This window comes from Pseudorasbora parva, chromosome 2 (assembly GCF_024679245.1).
Source record: "Pseudorasbora parva isolate DD20220531a chromosome 2, ASM2467924v1, whole genome shotgun sequence".
NCBI classification, from domain to species: Eukaryota; Metazoa; Chordata; class Actinopteri; order Cypriniformes; family Gobionidae; genus Pseudorasbora; species Pseudorasbora parva.
Genome location: NC_090173.1, coordinates 8,420,808 through 8,442,770, shown reverse-complemented (window position 1 = coordinate 8,442,770; position 21,963 = coordinate 8,420,808). Strand labels below are relative to the sequence as shown.

The window sequence follows — 21,963 nt, the reverse complement described above, 5'->3', positions numbered from 1 at the left end:
TACTCCAAACTCAGGGGTTTCCACCATGAGCAATGCCCCGAAGCCTTTCAGGTTGTAATGGAGACAGTTCTGCACCGTCCCAGCAAAGATAAACTCTGATGCCTCTTATTATCAGCATTCACGGCATCTAAAACAACAAGAAGTTAGTCAATATTTGGAAATGTGATTAATTATACATTATAAATATCACTACAAAATGAAGTGAAACTTGAAATTTTATCAAAATCTTGATATCCCAGTTAAAACGGTAACATTAAATTCAGGACTATTTAATGCATTTTAAAATAGACTTATACATTTTAAAATGAAACAAGTAAATGAATGACCAAATAGCTAAATTAAGAAAATAAAAGAGGAGCTTTATAGGCTACATGGTGGTTTGAAAGAGATTTTTTTTCCATTTACAACACAAACTGGAGGCACAACTGTTTACTAAATTTCTGTAGTTTGATATAGCTGCCTACAGAACTTAAAGATCTCACTCTTTTCTTTTTTTTCTTGCTGCATTAAAAGATTAAACTGTAATGATGTCATTGTGATCTGCTCTCGTGATATCTCACAGCTGAAGCAGAGTTACGAGCTGATTGTATTTCCCCTCACCGTGCTAACAGGTCAATCAGTTCTAGCTCTGCTTCAGCTGTGAGATACTCTCACGAGTGGCGAACACAATTACTGACAAGCCAGAAATTCATCTAACCTTCCGATCGCCTCTCGTTTATACACTGGACGAATATAGGATGATTCAAAATGATTCATCTGTGCGTGCAACGAGTAAGATACGTTTGTGGATCCGCGCCGCGCATTCATTGACTCCTGAGTCGATCCTATATGGCCTCAAAATCCAAATGAATCAAATAGGATCGACTCACAAGTCAATGAATGCATGTGCAGCACCGTTTCCACAAATGCACATTTTACTCGTTGCACGCACAGATTAATCATCTTAATACTAAAATCATCTCATAAAATAGATGAACACCTCACAACAAACGAAAACGAAAAAAAAAAAAAAGAGTTGCACGAGTCAGAATTCGGACGCAATTCACAGTGTATATGCCAATCTTAAGAAAAAAAATGAATACAAATATGATATGGTTTGGTGAAAAACAAACTGAAACTCAATGTATTAAGATTATCCTGCCGTTGGTTGTGTAGGCTAAATTACGAGGGCGCTCATGTGACTATTATTAACATTGCATAACTCGCTGAGGAGAAGCACACAAGTTGTAAAACATAAAGATGAACAAAAACACTAAATTAAAATTGAGATGAATTTTATAAATATATTTTTGTAGGCCACTTACCTCTAAAAAAAAACATGGTCGTTGTCCTGTGTCTTTTTCGCGATTGAAGTCTGTTCAGCTGCGCTTGCTTTGATCTGATTGGTGGATGTCTTGAAGGTGCATTACCGCCACCTGCTGGATTGGATTGTGGCGCATTCGATAGGGACACATATTCTAAATTCTTTATTAACTCTGTATTCTTTAGATAAATAATGGAATGCATGTACATTCTACATGATTTAAATAATAATAATAGGCTACATTTTTATTTATTTAAAACTGATAGACTAAATTTATGGTAGAAGTTCTTTTTTTCTTTTTTTCTTTTTTTACTTTTTTTATTATAATAACATGAAACACAGAATGACAACATTACATGCCAGTAAGCAGGAAAATAATATACCTTTTAAAAAGATTCATAGTTTTTACAGCTTTCAGAAATCAAACACGCATACAATTTTAACTCTTCCAGAAAAATTTAAAGAAAGGCTTACAATTACAAAATTTACATTTTATGTATTCTTTGTGAATCCACACACTCGTTGGTGTACTCATCGTATCCTTTGAGGATAATAAATGTGCTCACATTCACACAAAAGTAGCCAATTGATTTGGACTTGCCTTAAAGGGGTACTTCAGCGCTGGGAAGATGAATCTGTATTTAAACTGGGTCATCAATGCAGTAGAAATGTGAAATTATTTTTGAATTTGGTGTCTTCTAGACTGAGAAAAGACAGAAAATGTATTTTTGTCCCATGGGGATGAAAGACTACAATTCCCAGAATGCTTCGCTGCCCTGTGAGGCCATTCCCAACGCCACCGTCATTACTGTGACTGAGTTAGAGAAGACACTACAATTAAAACCTGAACGTTTCTGTTCAATATAATGAGTGAGTCACCGCGCGAGTGTCACAGCACTGAGCACTAACTGCAGGAGTGATGAGAGCTGAGGTAATCGCGACTACATTCGCAGCATACATTCACACAGGAGTTCAGTCTGGCACGCGTTTCAGTTAATGCCTTTGCAAGCTTAACTTTCATAGAAATGAATTTGAGAAGTTAAAAGACTTACATTGCTCACCATAGCTCCGTTTAAATTATCCTGTCTGCAAGCTGAGCTCTCCCTGCCAGCTGAGTGTGATCTCCATCCCCCATGCGCAGATTCAAAGCATGCGGAAATAGCTCCCTCTGCTGGCTGTAGTCTTTAGCCTCTGGGCAAACATTCCTCCTATGATGCAAAAATCGTCATTTTGCATCATAGGAGGAATTTTTCCAGAAATAAAATGCATAAATCTCTTGTCTCAGGGGGATATGAGGGGGGAAAGCACAATAATTTGAATATTCTCCAGGGTTTCTACTGATACAAAGCCATATGCTAATCGCTGAAGTAACCCTTTAACATGTTGAATAATGTGACAGATAGATTGACCGTAAGCCTCACCGGTGGAGAATTAAGATGACCAAACATCAGCATTGATTCAATGTTTGTCTTTTCAACACTGAAAAGCATGGAATTATCAACATTGATCCAATATTATTTAGCAGTGAATTTTCAACATTGGTCCAGTATGGTTTTAGCATTGAATTTTCAACGTTGATCCAATATTACTTAGCATTGAAATTTCAACCTCAACCAAAATGATGATTCTGATGGGATTTCAACATTGAATCAATGTCACCATGCTATCTGGGTCAGGACCTCAGCAGTAGTGGGTGAAACAAAGAAAGACCAAAACTGATCCATCCAAATCCATTCACAACTATGTTTGGAAACCTTAAGACTGATGTAAACTACACACATCCATCTCATACTTATTCAGAGAAATAATTATTCTCAGTGACAGCTATTTGTAATGCAACATCTTCCACAAATTCAGCTGTTAATGAACAAATGAATGAACACATGACAGTTCAATCTTTTTCCATCATGTTTGGTGTCTATTTGTTTAGTATATTGCCAAGGGTATTCTGATGGTGGTTTGGAAAATGTGAAATGCATTGATAAACTTTAAAGACACTTTAAAGACTTCTAACTGTGTACAGTATGCAAATGAGTTCCACAGGGGAAAGAAGGGTGGGCCACACTGTGTGCCCTCTCTGATGCCAGCAGCCAATAGCAACACTGGAATGAAGAAGCGCCAAATTGCAATCTCCTCCTATTCGGAAAAGGATAAAGGTACCCTTTCAATAGACACTCCTTGTTTTGAGTCTCCACGCGAGAGACGAACAGTTAACCAAGTTTCTGAGTCTCCACGCGAGAGACAAACAGTTCACCAAGTTCTGAGTCTGTCCGCCGAGGATTAGACTGTGACAGAGCAACTAAGTTCTGAGCCTCTGGTTTAATCAGAGAGACAACACAAGATCCGAGGATCTGAATCTACAGCTTGTGAGGCAGCAACAGATACGACAATGTTCTGAGCCTCCAGCCTGTGAGGAAAGAGACATTAACCAACACTACGTTCAGAGTTTTAGTCCAGCGAGACGACTACAGCACATTCTGAGTCTCCATGCCAGAGAGACCAGAGCGGATTGACCAACTTCTGAGTGTCTGGTCTAAAGAGGCAGAAGACACACAGAGACATTTGCAACAAGGTTAAGCTCAGGAGAGCAAACCTTTACTTCAACGTTCCTTTGTCTGCGTGTTCCACATTAAGGACCTTCTACACCTACTTCCGGGCCTCATCTGCATGTTCCAGATTAAGGACCTTCTGCACCTACTTCAGGGCCTCATCTGCGTGTTCCAGATTAAGGACCTTCTGCACCTACTTCAGGGCCTCATCTGCGTGTTCCAGATTAAGGACCTTCTGCACCTACTTCAGGGCCTCATCTGCGTGTTCCAGGTTAAGGACCTTCTGCACCTACTTCAGGGCCTCATCTGCGTGTTCCAGATTAAGGACCTTCTGCAGCTACTTCAGGGCCTCATCTGCGTGTTCCAGATTAAGGACCTTCTTCACCTACTTCAGGGCCTCATCTGCGTGTTCCAGGTTAAGGACCTTCTGCACCTACTTCAGGGCCTCATCTGCGTGTTCCAGGTTAAGGACCTTCTGCACCTACTTCAGGGCCTCATCTGCGTGTTCCAGATTAAGGACCTTCTGCACCTACTTCAGGGCCTCATCTGCGTGTTCCAGATTAAGGACCTTCTGCACCTACTTCAGGGCCTCATCTGCGTGTTCCAGGTTAAGGACCTTCTGCACCTACTTCAGGGCCTCATCTGCGTGTTCCAGGTTAAGGACGTTCTGCACCTACTTCAGGGCGTCATCTGCGTGTTCCAGATTTTAGGACCCTTTGGTGCCCCAGGAGATCAGCATCCCACAGATCTTCGTGTTCAAGGCTGTTGAAACAGATTCCAGCTCCTTTCTTCACTGCATTGTCTCCCAGCAAAACCAGTGGAAGAAGTCATCACCATCGGACTGCTTACTCAACCACGTGGAACGTAAATATCACTTAACCAAACCTCTTTCTAGAGTCCTTGGCATTGTTGTATATTATCAGTATATACTTTTCTAACTTACATTAGACGTAATATAACTGATGCTAGTTAATAACAAATAATCTTTTGTTTATTGTTAGATACATAATAACGTTCTTCACCTTAAATTCAGAGAAACAACAGTTTATCTTTCCATAAGATAACGTAACTCTTCTATAGCCACACTTAACTTACATGTATTTTATGCATTTTACGCACTTTATTCCTTTATCATTCATTGTATTCATTTAGTAGTTGTGTTAATTGTCCTGTTTATCTTTTGTTAATAAAATCTATTTTATTACAATTGTGTCTTTCTTGTGCTGATAAAGCAGAAAAGGCTCTACAAGTTAGAAATCTCACCAATCTTTCAGATAAATCAGCTGACCAACTCTCCCCCCTTTACATTCATTATAAATTATGGACAATTCTCTGTTTCCTACATTATCAGTTGCTTATGTCATGTTGATCATGTTGAATAGTCTCAGCCCCTACAACATTTAGGCACAAGCTCATAGCATAAGTCTTTACATGCAAAATGGTTGAACAAGTTATCATAATATGTCAAGCATATTTCTTTACTTCCTACATTTCCATTGGACTTTTTTCTAAATCTGTCTTGAATTGGTAAATTGCTCCCAGGGGAATCTTGACTTTCTCTAACGAAGGTGCTTCTCATGAAACATCAACTAGCGGGTATATATATTTCTACAGCACCGCATGTACAATTTTTCATATGTTCACATTTCTTCTTTAGGTTGTGTGTGTGTGTGTGTGTGTGTGTGTGTGTGTGTGTGTGTGTGTGTGTGTGTGTGTGTGTGTGTGTGTGTGTGCTATTCAGTGCTGTCTTTTTATTTCTGTATCTCAATGACATGTTCTGTCAATAAAATACAGTACACAAACAGTAAGAGTGTACATTTGAATCTTTTCCATTCTCTTGCAATTACACTCACACAAACACTAAGACGTAACTTACAATTGACAATACAGTTTTTCTCAATTGTTTACACACAAATTCTGGTACTTGAGACATAATGACCACAACATGTAACTCATTCACCAACCCCCTGAACCAATTCTGCTAAACTACAAGCACAGTTCCTGCTTTACACTCAAATTGCAGTTCTAAAACACACTACACTACACACAATTCTCTGCTTTTAGCACAATTTTCATGCAGAAAATATCTGAACCCGTCAAACACCCGTCACACAGTTTTACAATCAACAATCAGAGCTTTAGCATAAAAGGGCAACAGGGGGATGCAGCATAGGTTTTTTTATTATTATTATTTTTACTGTAACTGTGTACAGTAAATTCTTCTATTGTGTTGTATGTAGTGTATGTGCAACTTTGTGTTGGTTGGGAATGGGATGTACATTGTTTTTGCAGGAAAAATAAAATAAAATTTTACAGTGTATTTGTGTGTTCTGAGTATAAAAACAATATTTTCAAATATTTTACAACACACTTATGGTTTTACTGTCTGTAAGTGTAACACTGAACCAAAAAAAAAAGGCCTCAGTCATTATGATGAATGGAGAAGTGTTTTCCATTGAGCACATCAGTGTTTAGCTGGTTCTTATAAACTTATGATGGTTTGTGTGTGTCATTTGAAAACAAAATCCCATTTTGAGAAGAAATAACATTGTTTTGAATGTAAAGTTTCATTTTGCAGGAGAATTGAGGGGTTTTGCCCATTGTGTGTGTGTGTGTTTTTTTTTTTTTTTTTTTTTTTTTGGATTTGTATGTAGAGTTCTGAGAATATGAGGCATGCTTTCAGAAAATGTGTGTAAACAATTGAGAAAAACTGTAATTGTCATCAAAACTTTAGCCATAGTTTCTATCAGAACATCCCTCCAGAGTAAACTGTTATATTGACAACATGACTAAGCAATTTAACTGTGTTATCCATACACTATGACACAATGACTTGTCATTCTGGCACTGACATGTTCACTGACACAGATATTTACTTTTGAGAGACGAACTAAGGATTTTCAGAAAGAGAGCTTTTGCAGGTTATCCATGGTGTTTTGCTAATTGTACAAATTGTTTCGAGAAATGCACTTACTGTTTTGCAAATTGTGAGTTTGATTCGAGAAATGCTTCACCGTGACGTCAGCTTTTACTTTCAGTTTCGTCTTTCGTGTCGAGGCATTGACCATAAAATGGCGCACAGGGGAGGTAAGGTTTGATTAACAACAAGTATATTAACAAAGTATGAACATTAGCATGCTAAAAACGTGAGGATGCAGTACATCAGTCAAATACAGGCAATGACATTTCAGTGTAAAAAGGCATTTCGGCTGTAAATAGGCTCAGGCTGGCTCTCTTGTTTATGATTTGTGAATCGAGGAAGCATTAACACATGCGTCACATGATTTTAACCGTTTAAAACTGGCAGATATTCAGTTGGTAAAATTATAACTTCAAAGTCTCTAAGAATATTAACACTTTAGATGTTGAGGAACTGTGAAAGACTGAGATTCGATATCTTTTCTGTATGTTCCTGTTCTCTGCAATAAGAAAGACTGAGATTATAAACGGAAAATGTTCTGCCGGTTTTTCATCTTAAATTGGACACAGAAATAAAGCACTGATCTACTGAGTGAATACGAGTAAATACAAATCTAATAAAATAAGTGTGTGACCCATAACCAGATTAAGAACATAGTTCAGAAATATGTTGTCTTGCCATGTTCGAAAGAGTTGTGTTTTTGCTCTGTGTGTTTGTGTTTTGCATAGGGCTTCACAATTTGGGGAAAATATCTAATTGCGATTATTCTGGTTAAAATTGCTATTTCGATTTAAAATGCGATTTTTTAAATTATTTTGTTTATACAAATGAAAAGTGTGTATATAACATTTTGCTTTTTAACATGACTAATACTAATTATTATGATTATTATTATTGCTAAAAATATTTAAAATATTACAATAACATTTTCATTATTACAAATTGAAAATGGAGTATGTCAGAATAAATATAACAATATAATAAATAATAATAATAAAAATAATAATAATAATAATAATAATTAATTATATTTTACAAAAAAAACTGCTACCTGTTATTATGCAGACAGTCTATTTAAAATCATTAGAAAGGTCTAAAGAGTTATTGTAAATATAATATAAATGTAAGAGAGAAGTATTATTTTTCTTATTTGTTACCAAAACGTTTCATTCATACTGGAAGCCAGAGCAGAAACGGCACATACACCTCAGAGAAGTAATCGCTTTCAGGAAATCCCTAATGTGAAGTTAGGCTGAAGAAGATAAAAACGCTTTGACTAAACATGACGACAGGAAACACGACTGTGCCACGATATGGTTTATTTGAGTTCTTCAAGCCGTCTCTGGTATTTTCATAATAATAAAGTATATTATAATTGTTCAAAAGGCTTATCAGATATTTGACCAATCGCAATCTGTAACGTCAGCACAGATCACATGACAAGGACGGAAGAGATGAAGAAAGCAGGTGCGCTGAGTAATGTAGTGAACACGAGCTGTCCCCAGATTAATCCTCTTGATCGCATGTTTAGTTGGCAGCATCTGAATATTACTGATGTAATATAGTGTACGTGAATTCAAAAACCACACCTGTTTAATTGAATAATCATCAGTAAAAATCGTTTAAAGAGATTCTGGAATCTGCAGAGTGAATTTTCTCCACTTGATGTCATTGCCCAGTTCTGACCGACTGTCTGCAGGGGTTCGAATCAATGCGAATTGGCACATAATCAAAACACAATTAAAAAGTGGTCCTTCGAGCCGGAGTCGAATTACTGCAGAAGAAATGACATCCCGTCCAGAGCCTCCAGTTGTCCGCCCCAGACGACTTGTAAAGCCAACATTCACGCTTCAGTGACCTGGTGGTACAAGATGAATGGCAAGATACACCGAGAGCCTCATACAGAGAATGACGAGCTACATCTTCAGAACCGAAAGCCTACATGGAAGGAGATAATGAAAATATCGAGAAAATGATGAGCTTCGCAGCTGCATTCAACACCTTCCAGAGATTCAATTACATATTACTTTATCAATTAGTTTTTATTTACCTTTATAAATCATTAGTGAATAAAACTGTCCTATATACAGGTCCTTCTAAAAAAATTAGCATATTGTGATAAAGTTCCTTATTTTCCATAATGTAATGATAAAAATTAAACTTTCATATATTTTAGATTCATTGCATACCAACTAAAATATTTCAGGTCTATTATTGTTTTAATACTGATGATTTTGGCATACAGCTCATGAAAACCCAAAATTCCTGTCTCAAAAAATTAGCATATCATGAAAAGGTTCTCTAAACGAGCTATTATCCTAATCATCTGAATCAACGAATTAAGTCTAAACACCTGCAAAAGATTCCTGAGGCTTTAAAAACTCCCAGCCTGGTTCATTACTCAAAACCGCAATTGTGGGTAAGACTGCCGACCCGACTGCTGTCCAGAAGGCCATCATTGACACCCTCAAGCGAGAGGGGAAGACACAGAAAGAAATTTCTGAACGAATAGGCTGTTCCCAGAGTGCTGTATCAAGGCACCTCAGTGGGAAGTCTGTGGGAAGGAAAAAGTGTAGCAAAAAACGAGAAGAGGTGAGCGGACCCTGAGGAAGATTGTGGAGAAGGACCGATTCCAGACCTTGGGGGACCTGCGGAAGCAGGACTGAGTCTGGAGTAGAAACATCCAGAGCCACCGTGCACAGGCGTGAGCAGGAAATGGGCTACAGGTGCCGCATTCCCCAGGTCAAGACACTTTGGGCTACAGAGAAGCAGCACTGGACTGTTGCTTAGTGGTCCAAAGTACTTTTTTCGGATGAAAGCAAATTTTGCATGTCATTCGGAAATCAAGGTGCCAGAGTCTGGAGGAAGACTGGGGAGAAGGAAATGCCCAAATGCCCGAAGTCCAGTGTCAAGTACCCACAGTCAGTGATGGTCTGGGGTGCCATGTCAGCTGCTGGTGTTGGTCCACTGTGTTTATCAAGGGCAGGGTCAATGCAGCTCGCTATCAGGAGATTTTGGAGCACTTCATGCTTCCATCTGCTGAAAAGCTTTATGGAGATGAAGATTTGGTTTTTCAGCACGACCTGGCACTTGCTCACAGTGCCAAAACCACTGGTAAATGGTTTACTGACCATGGTATTACTGTGCTCAATTGGCCTGCCAACTCTCCTGACCTGAACCCCATAGAGAATCTGTGGGATATTGTGAAGAGAAAGTTGAGAGACGCAAGACCCAACATTCTGGATGAGCTTAAGGCCGCTATCGAAGCATCCTGGGCCTCCAGAACACCTCAGCAGTGCCACAGGCTGATCGCCTCCATGCCACGCCGCATTGAAGCAGTCATTTTTGCAAAAGGATCCCCGACCAAGTATTGAGTGCATAACTGAACATAATTATTTGAAGGTTGACTTTTTTTATATTAAAAACACTTTTCTTTTATTGGTCGGATGAAATATGCAAATTTTTTGAGATAGGAATTTTGGGTTTTCATGAGCTGTATGCCAAAAATCATCAGTAATAAAACAATAAAAGACCTGAAATATTTAAGTTGGTGTGAAATGAATCTAAAATATATGAAAGTTTAATTTTTATCATTACATTATGGAAAATAATTATCATTTATTATTATTACTTTATCACAATATGCTAATTTTTTGAGAAGGACCTGTAGAACAGGTTCTTGTCTCAACAATTATTTTCAAACATGTTCAATATATTGGACATCAGTGAGTCTCTTATTGATCCAGATATTGGGCTGTAACATAATTTATATTAGTGTGTGGTGCTATCACTAGTAAAGCAAAATCAGTATTCAAAGAGTTTATTATACAATATTGTTTTATATTGTAGACAACTTTGTAATCTAAATGGTGTAGTCAAAGTAGTTAAAAAAGACTGAAATAAACAGGTTACACTAAGACACACAATACCTGTTTCTTAGGTGCGTTATCAGGATGATGTGTAACCCTTCAGTTAGAAGAAGGAACTTGACTGTCGAGCTGCAGTGTGCATCATCCTCTCTCTATCTGTGTGTGTGTTTAACAGGAGAAATGGCAGAAGCCAGTATCTCAGTGGATCAGGAGCAGTTCATTTGTCCAGTGTGTCTGGACCTCTTGAAGGATCCAGTGACGATTCCCTGTGGACACAGTTACTGTATGAGCTGCATCTCAGACTGCTGGGATCAGGAGGATCAGAAGGGAATCTACAGATGTCCATTATGCAACCAGACCTTCACACCAAGACCTGTTTTAGGTAAGAATGTTGTGTTTGCTGAGATGGTGGAGAAACTGAAGAAGATGAAACTCCAAGCTGCTCCTGCTGCTCCTGCTGCTCCTACTGTTCCTCACTCTGGATCTGGAGATGTTCACTGCGACGCCTGCTCTGGAAGAAAACAGAAAGCAGTGAAGTCGTGTCTGGAGTGCCGAAGCTCTTACTGTCAAAATCACCTTGAACAGCATGAGAGTCTCTTCAGAAGTAAAGGACACAATCTGATGGACGCCACTGGACGACTGCAGGACATGATCTGCTCTCGTCATGATAAACTACTGGAGATTTACTGCCGTACTGACCAGCAGTGTATCTGTATGCTGTGTTTGGTGGATGAACACAAAAATCATGACACTGTATCAACTGCAGCAGAAAGGAAAGAGAAACAGGTATGAACTTTATACTGGATCTCATGAGTGATCCAACCCCAAACATTTGGTGTGTAGATTTAATAATATTACTGATTCCTGCAGAGACATTTTGGGGAAACACAGAGAAACATCCAGAAGAGAATCCAGCAGAGAGAGAAAGATCTTCAGGAGCTGAGAGAGGCTGTGGCGTCTCATAAGGTGAGTTTGGAGAAGAAGAGAAGTTTGAGTCTCAGTTTGGACTTTCCTCCTGCGCTGGAGCTCTTCTAGACCCACTGAAGCCAATGTGTGTGTGTGTGTGTGTGTGTGTGTGTATGTGGGTGGGTGGGTGTGTTTGTGTGTGTGTAATAGTGCTCTGCACAGACTGCAGTGCAGGACAGTGAGATGATCTTCACTGAGCTCATCCGCTCCATTGAGAGACGTCGCTTTGAGGTGACGCAGCTGATCAGAGATCAGGAACGAGTTGCAGTGAGTCGAGCTGAAGAACGACTGGAGCAACTGGAGCAGGAGATCGATGATCTGAGGAGGAGAGACGCTGAGCTGAAGCAGCTTTCACACACACAGGATCATGTTCATTTCCTCCAGGTAACAGAGATCTTCTCAAACACTGAGGACTTTAACAAGCTTCTGGAATTACAGCGAGTTTGTGTGTTTGTGTCTGTAGAGTTTGTCGTCTGTCTCGCTCTCTGGATCTACAGACGGCTTAACTCTCAGTTCTCTTCTGTCTTTTGATGATGTTGTGAAATCTGTCTCTCAACTCGGACACAAACTGCAGCAGTTCTGCAGCAAGGAGACAGAAAAGATATCTGGAAGAGGTAAATACTGACTTATACTCAGAAATTAGTTCAGCACCATTCATTGAATTATATCAATAGTTTAATTTCTTCATGAGAATTAACCTACAGATTTGTTTTGATGTCCATATAGTGAAAACCGTCCATGTCATTCTGGCTCCTGAATATCAGACCAGAGAGGAGTTTCTACAATGTGAGTTACTGTGAAAACACACACAAGTCTGAAATCCAGTCTAGGGGGAGAGCATTTTATGTGATGTTGAAAATGAAATGAATGTATTGTTTAGTTCATGATTACACTTTTTTTTTACTTAAAAAAAAGGTCTGCAACAAACAAATTAAAATAATTATAAACCAAATTCATGATAAATTATTGCAGTATCTGTGCACTGCGACATCAGTGATGTCACGTTACAGTAGTGAGAGCGTCTCAGGTTACGTATGTAATAATAAAAATATATTTATTTTGTATAGCGCCTTTAAAAGCAGGTTTCTCAAAGCACTTTACAGACAAGCATAACAGCAAATGAGTAAACACAATGTAAGTACAAGAAAATAAACGCATAAAATCAAGTTAATGTAAAAGCCATCCTAAAATAAAATGTTTTAAGAAGAGATTTAAAAGTCACTAATGAATTTGCTTCCCTGATATCAGCAGGGAGAGAATTGGGCTATAAATAGAAGCTGGACCCCGTCCCGCTGTACTCTCTCCAGCACTCCTGGGAGCAGAGGGTGAAATGTGTACAGATGTAGCCACGGCCACATCTGTTCCATGGCATCCAACCCCAGTGGGGCCGGATGCGTGAGGGAATAATAAAGGGGACAGTGCGTTGTCTCTCGAGACGCAAACAGATCCACCTGAGCTCACCCGAAGTTATCCCAGAGGAGCCCCACCACCTCGGGGTGGAGTCTCCGTTACCCTGGCAACTTTCCCTGCCTTGACAGGAAGTCTGTCGTCTTGTTCAGGTACCCTGGAATATATATTGCTCAAACTGATAACAATTTTGCTTGGGTCCAGACCAACATTTGATGCACCAGCTTCCACAGCCGGTGCGACCGTACACCCCCCTGGCGATTTATGAAGGAGACCACCGACGTATTGTCCGAGCGGACCAATACATGGTGGCCCCTCAGGTCTGGGAGAAAGTGCCTGAGTGCCAGGAACACGGCCATCAACTCCAACTGGTTTATATGCCACAACAGCTGATGGCCACTCCACACACCCTGTACTGAGCAACCACTCCCCTCCCAGTGAGGGATGCATCCGTCATTAGCTTTAAGCGATGACAAGGAGCCCCTAACACTGGACCTTGGGACAGGAACTAAGGATCCTTCCACATCACCAAGGCACGCAGGCATCGCCTAGGACCCAATCTGAGATATTCGGCAGAAGTTTCCACGCTGCCATAAAATCTACTAAGGGAATCAGCCTCTCGAGGCTGGCCTCTGGATTTTTCTGAGCGGTCAGCTTGGTGTCCTGAAGCGGCGCATCGGCAGGGGGCAACCGAACTGACCTCTCATGAGCCCCCCCTCCCCCCCCACGTTTCCAGGCAGACATGGAGATTTGCGTTCGCTGAGGACTGTTGCGCCCTGAAACACCATAGGCGTGAGCCTCCAAAAGCTCCTCTTGAGCGTGTGTGTGTGTTGTAGCGAAGCATCATCATCCAGGCTCACAACATCCAGTTCCTCGGAATACTGGAATGCTGATGCACTTGCGCTTCAGCACGAGCAGAAGAAACCGCTGAGCGTGCTTCTAACTCATGAACTGAAGCGTCAGATCCAGCGGGTAAGGGCAGAGATAGGGGATCACCCGTCTTTAAGCCCACTACAATATCCATCTGTGATCCCCAGGACACGAGCCTTCGCTGTGCCTCGGCAGCAGCGGGACCCAAGCCCTGAGGAATGTGAGCCGAAGCACCCTCCTCAGCGGAATCAAAGCGTTTTCATTGATAGCTTCACACAATGCTCACAGTCAGTCCGCTCGAAGGGTGATTTATAGTTTCCTGGTCAATGATGTCACCCGCCTGTGACGTATCTTCACACTATTGAACAGATATCATGAGTGCTTCATGACGCAATCACGCAGAGCCGTTCCCGACGCAGCGCGAGTTCCCTCGATAAGGGAAACACGTTTGGCCACTGAGAGATTGATCGTTTTGAGAATGCAGACATTTTATATTAAACTTAAAGTGTTTAAGGGTACTTTCTTTCTATAGTGAAACACAAAGATATTTTGACAAATGTCTCAGTGTTTTTTAAAACCACAATGCTCTTCAAAATATGCACTTTTGTGTTCCACAAAAGAAAGAAAGTTATAATTTTACATTATGAGTGAGTAAATGATGACAGAAGTTACAGTTTGGGGTGAAATATTTCATTACTAGAGCAACAAAGAGAGGCCATGTAATATATATATATATATATATATATATATATATATATATATATATATTTTTTTTTTTTTTAAATTAACTATTCATTTTGATAGAATATTTAATGCTAATCTGTTTTACATTTCTCTCCATCAGATGCTCGTCCGTTGACTCTGGATCTAAACACGATGAATTATTGGCTCCGTCTATCTGAAGGAAACACACTGATCACTGCCACAGACGAACCCCAGCGTTATCCTAATCATCCAGACAGATTTGATTGTTGGTTTGATGCGATGTGTAGAGATAGTCTGACTGGACGCTGTTACTGGGAGGTGGAGTGGACTGGATATGGGAGATCAGGGTCAGATATAGGAGTGACATATAAGACCATTAGCAGGAAGGGAAATGGTCCTGAGAGTTCACCTGGACGAAACGATCAGTCCTGGAAAATATTCTGCTCCTCCAAACGATGCTCATCCTGGCACAATAACATTGAGACTGACCTTCCAGTGGTCAATGTTTCCAGTAGAATAGGAGTATATGTGGATCACAGTGCAGGGATTTTGTCCTTCTACAGCGTCTCAGACACAATGAGCCTCATCCACAGAGTCCAGACCACATTCACTCAGCCGCTCTATCCTGTGTTTGGATTTGATAGACACTCAACCGTGAAGCTGTGTCGTCTGAGCAAATAAGTTATATAGAGATTCTACTGATTATTTTATCACATTTACTACTGAACTTTCATAATCACAGATGAATGATGTCTCTTACTGAATTATGTAGTAGAAAACCCATGAAAGATCTACGTTATTTAAAAAAAACGATTTTATATTTGGACCATGGGCGGCGCCATTTTGTTTGCGTTCTAGGTTGATGACGTAGAATGGTTGCACTCCTCAATCAGCTGGCGTTACCCGTAGCTATTTTTACCACAACGCAACTCGAAAATTGTTTCAGAGTTAAACAAAACCAATGAATTGCTTTGTAATTGTACTTAAAACACACTCAAACATACATGTGCACACAAACTCTCTCTCTCACAGACTCACACACACCCCAACAGATCGGCACTGCGTGCGCGCATACATAACCCTCAATCACTATTCCCTGTGTTGATATCATAGATAGACTGTTGATATGCAGTAGATTAACTGTAATGCCTAATGTATCCAGCAGAGGGAAATATCTAGGTAGGACGATGGGATAGGGTAACGTGAGGAAGAGAGGCAGGATGTTTTGGTGATGATGGATTGGTTTGTGCATTAAAGTTTGAGCACAAGCTCAGTGAATAAACCTCAATCTTTAAACTTTCATTTTTAAGACACAAATAACATTCCCTACTTTTGTTCACTAATACAACTTGAAGGGGTGACTGAAGACGAGTGCGTGAAGTCGGACAGCTGTTTGTAAATCGGCTGTACACTCGTTATTGCGGTGCAACGTGAGACTGAATGACTGCACTCGAACATGTCCACTATGGTGTCGGACAACACTACAAATGGCCGTCCCTTTAAATAATGCCCTATTTCAGGGTATAGGGGGTCGATTTCAGATTCAGCCCCTGGAGACTGAGCAGCCCAACATCTCGATTGAGACACAGTCTGTCAGGTGTGTGTGCCCGGCCGCCGATCTGTTTGTGACTTGTGTAGGTGAGTTTGTGTGCACATGTATGTTTGAGTGTGTTTTAAGTACAATTACAAAGCAATTCATTGGTTTTGTTTAACTCTGAAACAATTTTCGAGTTGCGTTGTGGTAAAAATAGCTACGGGTAACGCCAGCTGATTGAGGAGTGCAACCACTCTACGTCATCAACCTAGAACGCAAACAAAATGGCGCCGCCCATGGTCCAAATATAAAATCGATTTTTTAAATAACGTGGATCTTTCATGGGTTTTCTACTACATATTTCAGTAAGAGACATTGTTTATGTTATATTAAGCCATACAAGTCTCAACACCATTTAAGAGTGATGTGTTAACTTCTCAGACGGCTGTAAAGTATATATAAGTTAGACATAAAAATGTTTGAAATGTAGTAATGTTGTTGAAATTTGTATGTAAGTCTTGTTTGACAGTCAAAAGTAGCTTTCTCAATGAAATATTTGTTTATTTAATACAATAGCAAGAAGTTTATGAACCATATATTGGGATTTCAGCATTGATTATTATTGTAGACACAATATGACGAAACCAATAGCACACAAATAATTATACTTTTCACATTTTCATTGAATACAGCGAGGAATCATTTCCAGTGCAGGGTGGAGAAAGTAAATGAACCCTTAAAATTAGTAACTAAAGCTGTATATTTTCAATGGGTTCACAAGCGTAGTGTTGCCTATCCAAAGTGTTCACTTCTCCTGCATGTTTATAATAAACACAATTCGCACTATAATTTCTCCTTTGCTAACTCTGTTGTTTGAAATTGTACTAAACAGATTGAACAGATTTGGCGAACACTCCCGTGCGTATTTGTGTTTGCACCCAGGAGAGCTTCAAAGGTTTTTAACGCTATTTACGTTTGTTTAGTGTTGAGCAATGTGTCATATCACATACATGTTTGTTGATCTCTTGAATGCAATGGCCAATCAGCATTGTTATCCCCTTACTGCACACCACACATTTTGACAATTGGGGCATAAAAAGATATACCCAAAATAAAAAGGTTGCTGCTCTTAAAGGGGTACTTCACCGCTGGGAAGATGAATGTGTATTTCAACTGGGTCATTAATGTAGTTAAAATGTGAAATTATTTTTGAATTTGGTGCCTTCTAGACTGTCCCAGAATGCACTTGATTCGCTGCCCTGGCCATTCACAAAGCCACCGCTACTGAATCACTGGATGATTTGCCAACCGCGGCACCGCCCCTACCATTGTTTTCATTTTCATTGTAATAAAATAATTTAGTTCAGTTAGAGAACAGACACTATAATTAAAAATTGAACGTGTCTGTTTAATATAGTGTGTGCCGAACGAGAGTCACAGCACAAACGTAGCAGGAGTCGGATTACATTCATCATGAGAGCAGTGCAGGCGCGGCAGTCGCTCACAGCACGTGTTCAGTCTGGAGCGTTTTCACTTCATGCCTTTGGAAGCTTAACTTTCACAGGAATTAATTTTATTAATTTTTAAGTTTAAACACTCACTTTGCTCCGCACCGCTCTGTTTACATTAGGGATGGGACGAAATATCGTTTGACAAAATATCGCGATACAAAACGTGACGAAACGCATCGAGGTCGGAAAAAATGGATCGCGAAATAAAGATGGATGGCACTGCTGCATGATTTGCGTAGTATATACATAATTTAGTGTATTATATGTGTGTGTATGTATATGGGGCAGACATACAGTCTATGGTGGCAGGCTTGCAGCACCGTTTGCTGATCAAGGTAAAAAAGCTAAATGAAAAATATATATATATATATCCGGGGAACGGTGCGATACGTCGTCACGTCAAAACAGCGCATGTTGCAAAAACAACACTGCAGCGAGCTAACAAATATTAGCATTAGCACCAATTGCCTTGCCCCCAAACAGCCGATCATGGAGTCAAATGAGGCCGAAATTGAGGATGCTCCGCCTGGATACAAGTCATATGTCTGGCAGTATTTTGGCTTTCTCATTAAAAAAGACAAAGAAGGCAATAGAGTAACTGACAAGACTAAGACTTGTGTGTAAGCTATGCCATGCTGTCATTCCGTACACCACATCCAACACATCAAAGATGAACAACCACCTTCAACGTCACCATAAAAATGTGAAGACGGCCCCGGAGCAAAACAGATAACCAGACTCATTGGCGAATTCATAGCGGACTACATGACTCCATTTAAAATGATAGAGAACAGAAAATTCATCCAAATGTTCAATGTGCTGGAGCCCAAGTCGAGGACATTTTTCAGAGAAGGTAATCCCGGAAATTTACAATGAAACCAAACAAAGCGTGAAAGAGTATCTAAAAAATGAATAAGTAATGAAAAAACAATAAGTTGTTGTTATACAGTAATTTTTTCTTCTTTTTTTTTCTTTTTGATATCGTATCGTAACCCTGGCATATCGAGGTGCATCGTATCGCGAGTTTAAGTGTATCGTCCCATCCCTAGTTTACATGAATGCCTGCAGCTGCCTGAGCCGAGTGCTATGGGTGTGATCCCACTCCCCATGGACGGGTCGAAAACATGCAGATATAGCTCCATCTACTGGCTGTAGTCTTTAGCCTCTGGCCAAAGATTCCTCCGATGACGCAAAATGACGATATTTGCATCATCAGAGGATTTTTTCCAGAAATAAAATACATTAATCTCTGGTTTCAGGGGGATATAAGGTGTGGAAGCACGATCATTCATTTATACTCCTGGGTTTCTACTGATACAAAGCTTAATGCTAATTGCTGAAGTAACCCTTTAATTCATTCTGAATAGACACATTAACCAACATATACAGGGAGTGCAGAATTATTAGGCAAGTTGTATTTTTGAGGAATAATTTTATTATTGAACAACAACCATGTTCTCTATGAACACAAAAAACTCATTAATATCGAAGCTGAATATTTTTGGAAGTTTTAGTTTTAGCTATTTTAGGGGGATATCTGTGTGTGCAGGTGACTATTACTGTGCATAATTATTAGGCAACTTAACAAAAAACAAATTTATACCCATTTCAATTATTTATTTTTACCAGTGAAACCAATATAACACCTCAACATTCACAAATATACATTTCTGACATTCAAAAACCAAACAAAAACAAATCAGTGACCAATATAGCCACCTTTCTTTGCAAGGACACTCAAAAGCCTGCCATCCATGGATTCTGTCAGTGTTTTGATCTGTTCACCATCAACATTGCGTGCAGCAGCAACCACAGCCTCCCAGACACTGTTCAGAGAGGTGTACTGTTTTCCCTCCTTGTAAATCGCACATTTGATGATGGACCACAGGTTCTCAATGGGGTTCAGAAGGAGGCCATATCATTAGATTTTCTTCTTTTATACCCTTTCTTGCCAGCCAGGCTGTGGAGTACTTGGACGCGTGTGATGGAGCATTGTCCTGCATGAAAATAATGTTTTTCTTGAAGGATGCAGACTTCTTCCTGTACCACTGCTTGAAGAAGGTGTCTTTCAGAAACTGGCAGTAGGACTGGGAGTTGAGCTTGACTCGATCCTCAACCCGAAAAGGCCCCACAAGCTCATCTTTGATGATACCAGCCCAAACCAGTACTCCACCTCCACCTTGCTGGCGTCTGAGTCGGACTGGAGCTCTCTGCCCTTTACCAGTCCAGCCACGGGCCCATCCATCTGGCCCATCAAGACTCACTCTCATTTCATCAGTCCATAAAACCTTAGAAAAATCAGTCATGAGATATTTCTTGGCCCAGTCTTGACGTTTCAGCTTGTGTGTCTTGTTCAGTGGTGGTTGACTTTCTGCCTTTCTTACCTTGGCCATGTCTCTGAGTATTGCACACCTTGTGCTTTTGGGCACTCCAGTGATGTTGCAGCTCTGAAATATGGCCAAACTGGTGGCATGTGGCATCTTGGCAGCTGCACGCTTGACTTTTCTCAGTTCACGGGCAGTTATTTTGCGCCTTGGTTTTTCCAAACGCTTCTTGCGACCCTGTTGACTATTTTGAATGAAACTCTTGATTGTTCAATGATCACGCTTCAGATCAATGTATGTATCTCACTATTTTTGACTTTTCTGAGCCTGTCAAGTCCTTCTTTTGACCCATTTTGCCAAAGGAAAGGAAGTTGCCTAATAATTATGCACACCTGATATAGGGTGCTGATGTCATTAGACCACACCCCTTCTCATTACAGAGATGCACATCACCTAATATGCTTAATTGGTAGGAGGCTTTCCAGCCTATACAGCTTGGAGTAAGATAACATACATAACGAGGATGATGTGGTCAAAATACTCATTTGCCTAATAATTCTGCACTCCCTGTATTTAGAAAGCTGAAACTTGAGAGTTTATAGTTACAGAATTACTCAGTTAAGAGTAAAAAATTAGTTTTTCCCTGGTATTGTTCTATCTCAGATATCTCAGATACCATAACAGCTGTATCAAATTAATCATTTAATATATGTAATGTACGAGTAGAAACTGATAAATACATAGATGTGTGTTTTGTCTTTTGATGAAATTTGCTGAAACGTTTGAGGGAAAATGAAAAGCAAAACTTACTTGTCTTCACTCTAGCTCAGATTTCCGGCTTCACAATCAAAAGGCATTCGACATGTACCACGTATCAAATACAACGGGAGGCCATGTGAAGCGAAGCGATGGGTTTGTGTTAGAACAATAACCATATTTAATAAAGTAAAATATCTAGCTTCCGGCAGACTGTCTTCCATATTCAACTTACGAAGAAGTGTAATGCCTCGCTCTCGCAGTAGCAAAATGCGCTACTTCTGCCGACATTGCACACCAGTTGTGCTTTATCTGTAAGTTGAATACAGAAGGCGATTTGCTTCAGAAAGCCTTTTATAACCCACCGAGCCGTATGGATTACTTTTATGATAGATGCACTTTTTTGGGCTGCCATCCACTGCCCTTATAAAGCTTTGGAGAGCCAGGACATTTTTAAAATAACTCTGATTGTGTTTGTCTAAAAGAAGAATGTCATATACAGTCTTGTTCAAAATAATAGCAGTACAATGTGACTAACCAGAATAATCAAGGTTTTTAGTATATTTTTTATTGCTACGTGGCAAACAAGTTACCAGTAGGTTCAGTAGATTCTCAGAAAACAAATGAGACCCAGCATTCATGATATGCACGCTCTTAAGGCTGTGCAATTGGGCAATTAGTTGAAAGGGGTGTGTTCAAAAAAATAGCAGTGTCTACCTTTGACTGTACAAACTCAAAACTATTTTGTACAAACATTTTTTTTTTCTGGGATTTAGCAATCCTGTGAATCACTAAACTAATATTTAGTTGTATGACCACAGTTTTTTAAAACTGCTTGACATCTGTGTGGCATGGAGTCAACCAACTTGTGGCACCTCTCAGCTGTTATTCCACTCCATGATTCTTTAACAACATTCCACAATTCATTCACATTTCTTGGTTTTGCTTCAGAAACAGCATTTTTGATATCACCCCACAAGTTCTCAATTGGATTAAGGTCTGGAGATTGGGCTGGCCACTCCATAACATTAATTTTGTTGGTTTGGAACCAAGACTTTGCCCGTTTACTAGTGTGTTTTGGGTCATTGTCTTGTTGAAACAACCATTTCAAGGGCATGTCCTCTTCAGCATAGGGCAACATGACCTCTTCAAGTATTTTAACATATGCAAACTGATCCATGATCCCTGGTATGCGATAAATAGGCCCAGCACCATAGTAGGAGAAACATGCCCATATCATGATGCTTGC

General features: G+C 39.9%; 1 protein-coding gene across 2 annotated transcripts; it reads left to right on the top strand.

The window, feature by feature from the left end:
- The first annotated feature begins 6,875 nt into the window (after positions 1-6,875).
- On the top strand, positions 6,876-15,331 carry LOC137091381 (E3 ubiquitin-protein ligase TRIM16-like). Of its 2 annotated transcripts, XM_067455761.1 has the most exons (7): positions 6,876-6,939; positions 10,817-11,427; positions 11,512-11,607; positions 11,758-11,991; positions 12,071-12,221; positions 12,334-12,393; positions 14,729-15,331. In XM_067455761.1, the coding sequence occupies exons 1-7, from the start codon at positions 6,924-6,926 to the stop codon at positions 15,268-15,270; spliced, it is 1,710 nt and encodes a 569-aa protein (XP_067311862.1). In that variant the 5' UTR covers positions 6,876-6,923; the 3' UTR covers positions 15,271-15,331. The 2 variants fall into 2 exon arrangements, with proteins under 2 accessions (XP_067311862.1, XP_067311853.1); XM_067455752.1 differs by lacking the exon at positions 6,876-6,939 and having other exon boundaries at positions 10,468-11,427.
- Positions 15,332-21,963: the final 6,632 nt, after the last annotated feature.

Excerpts from the sequence above, each read along its gene's own strand:
- LOC137091381 (XM_067455752.1), top strand. The coding sequence starts at position 10,726 with ATGATGTGTAACCCTTCAGTTAGAAGAAGGAACTTGACTGTCGAGCTG. Across the intron at positions 12,222-12,333 it reads AGAAAAGATATCTGGAAGAG|TGAAAACCGTCCATGTCATT; the intron begins GTAAATACTGAC and ends ATGTCCATATAG. Across the intron at positions 12,394-14,728 it reads CAGAGAGGAGTTTCTACAAT|ATGCTCGTCCGTTGACTCTG; the intron begins GTGAGTTACTGT and ends TCTCTCCATCAG.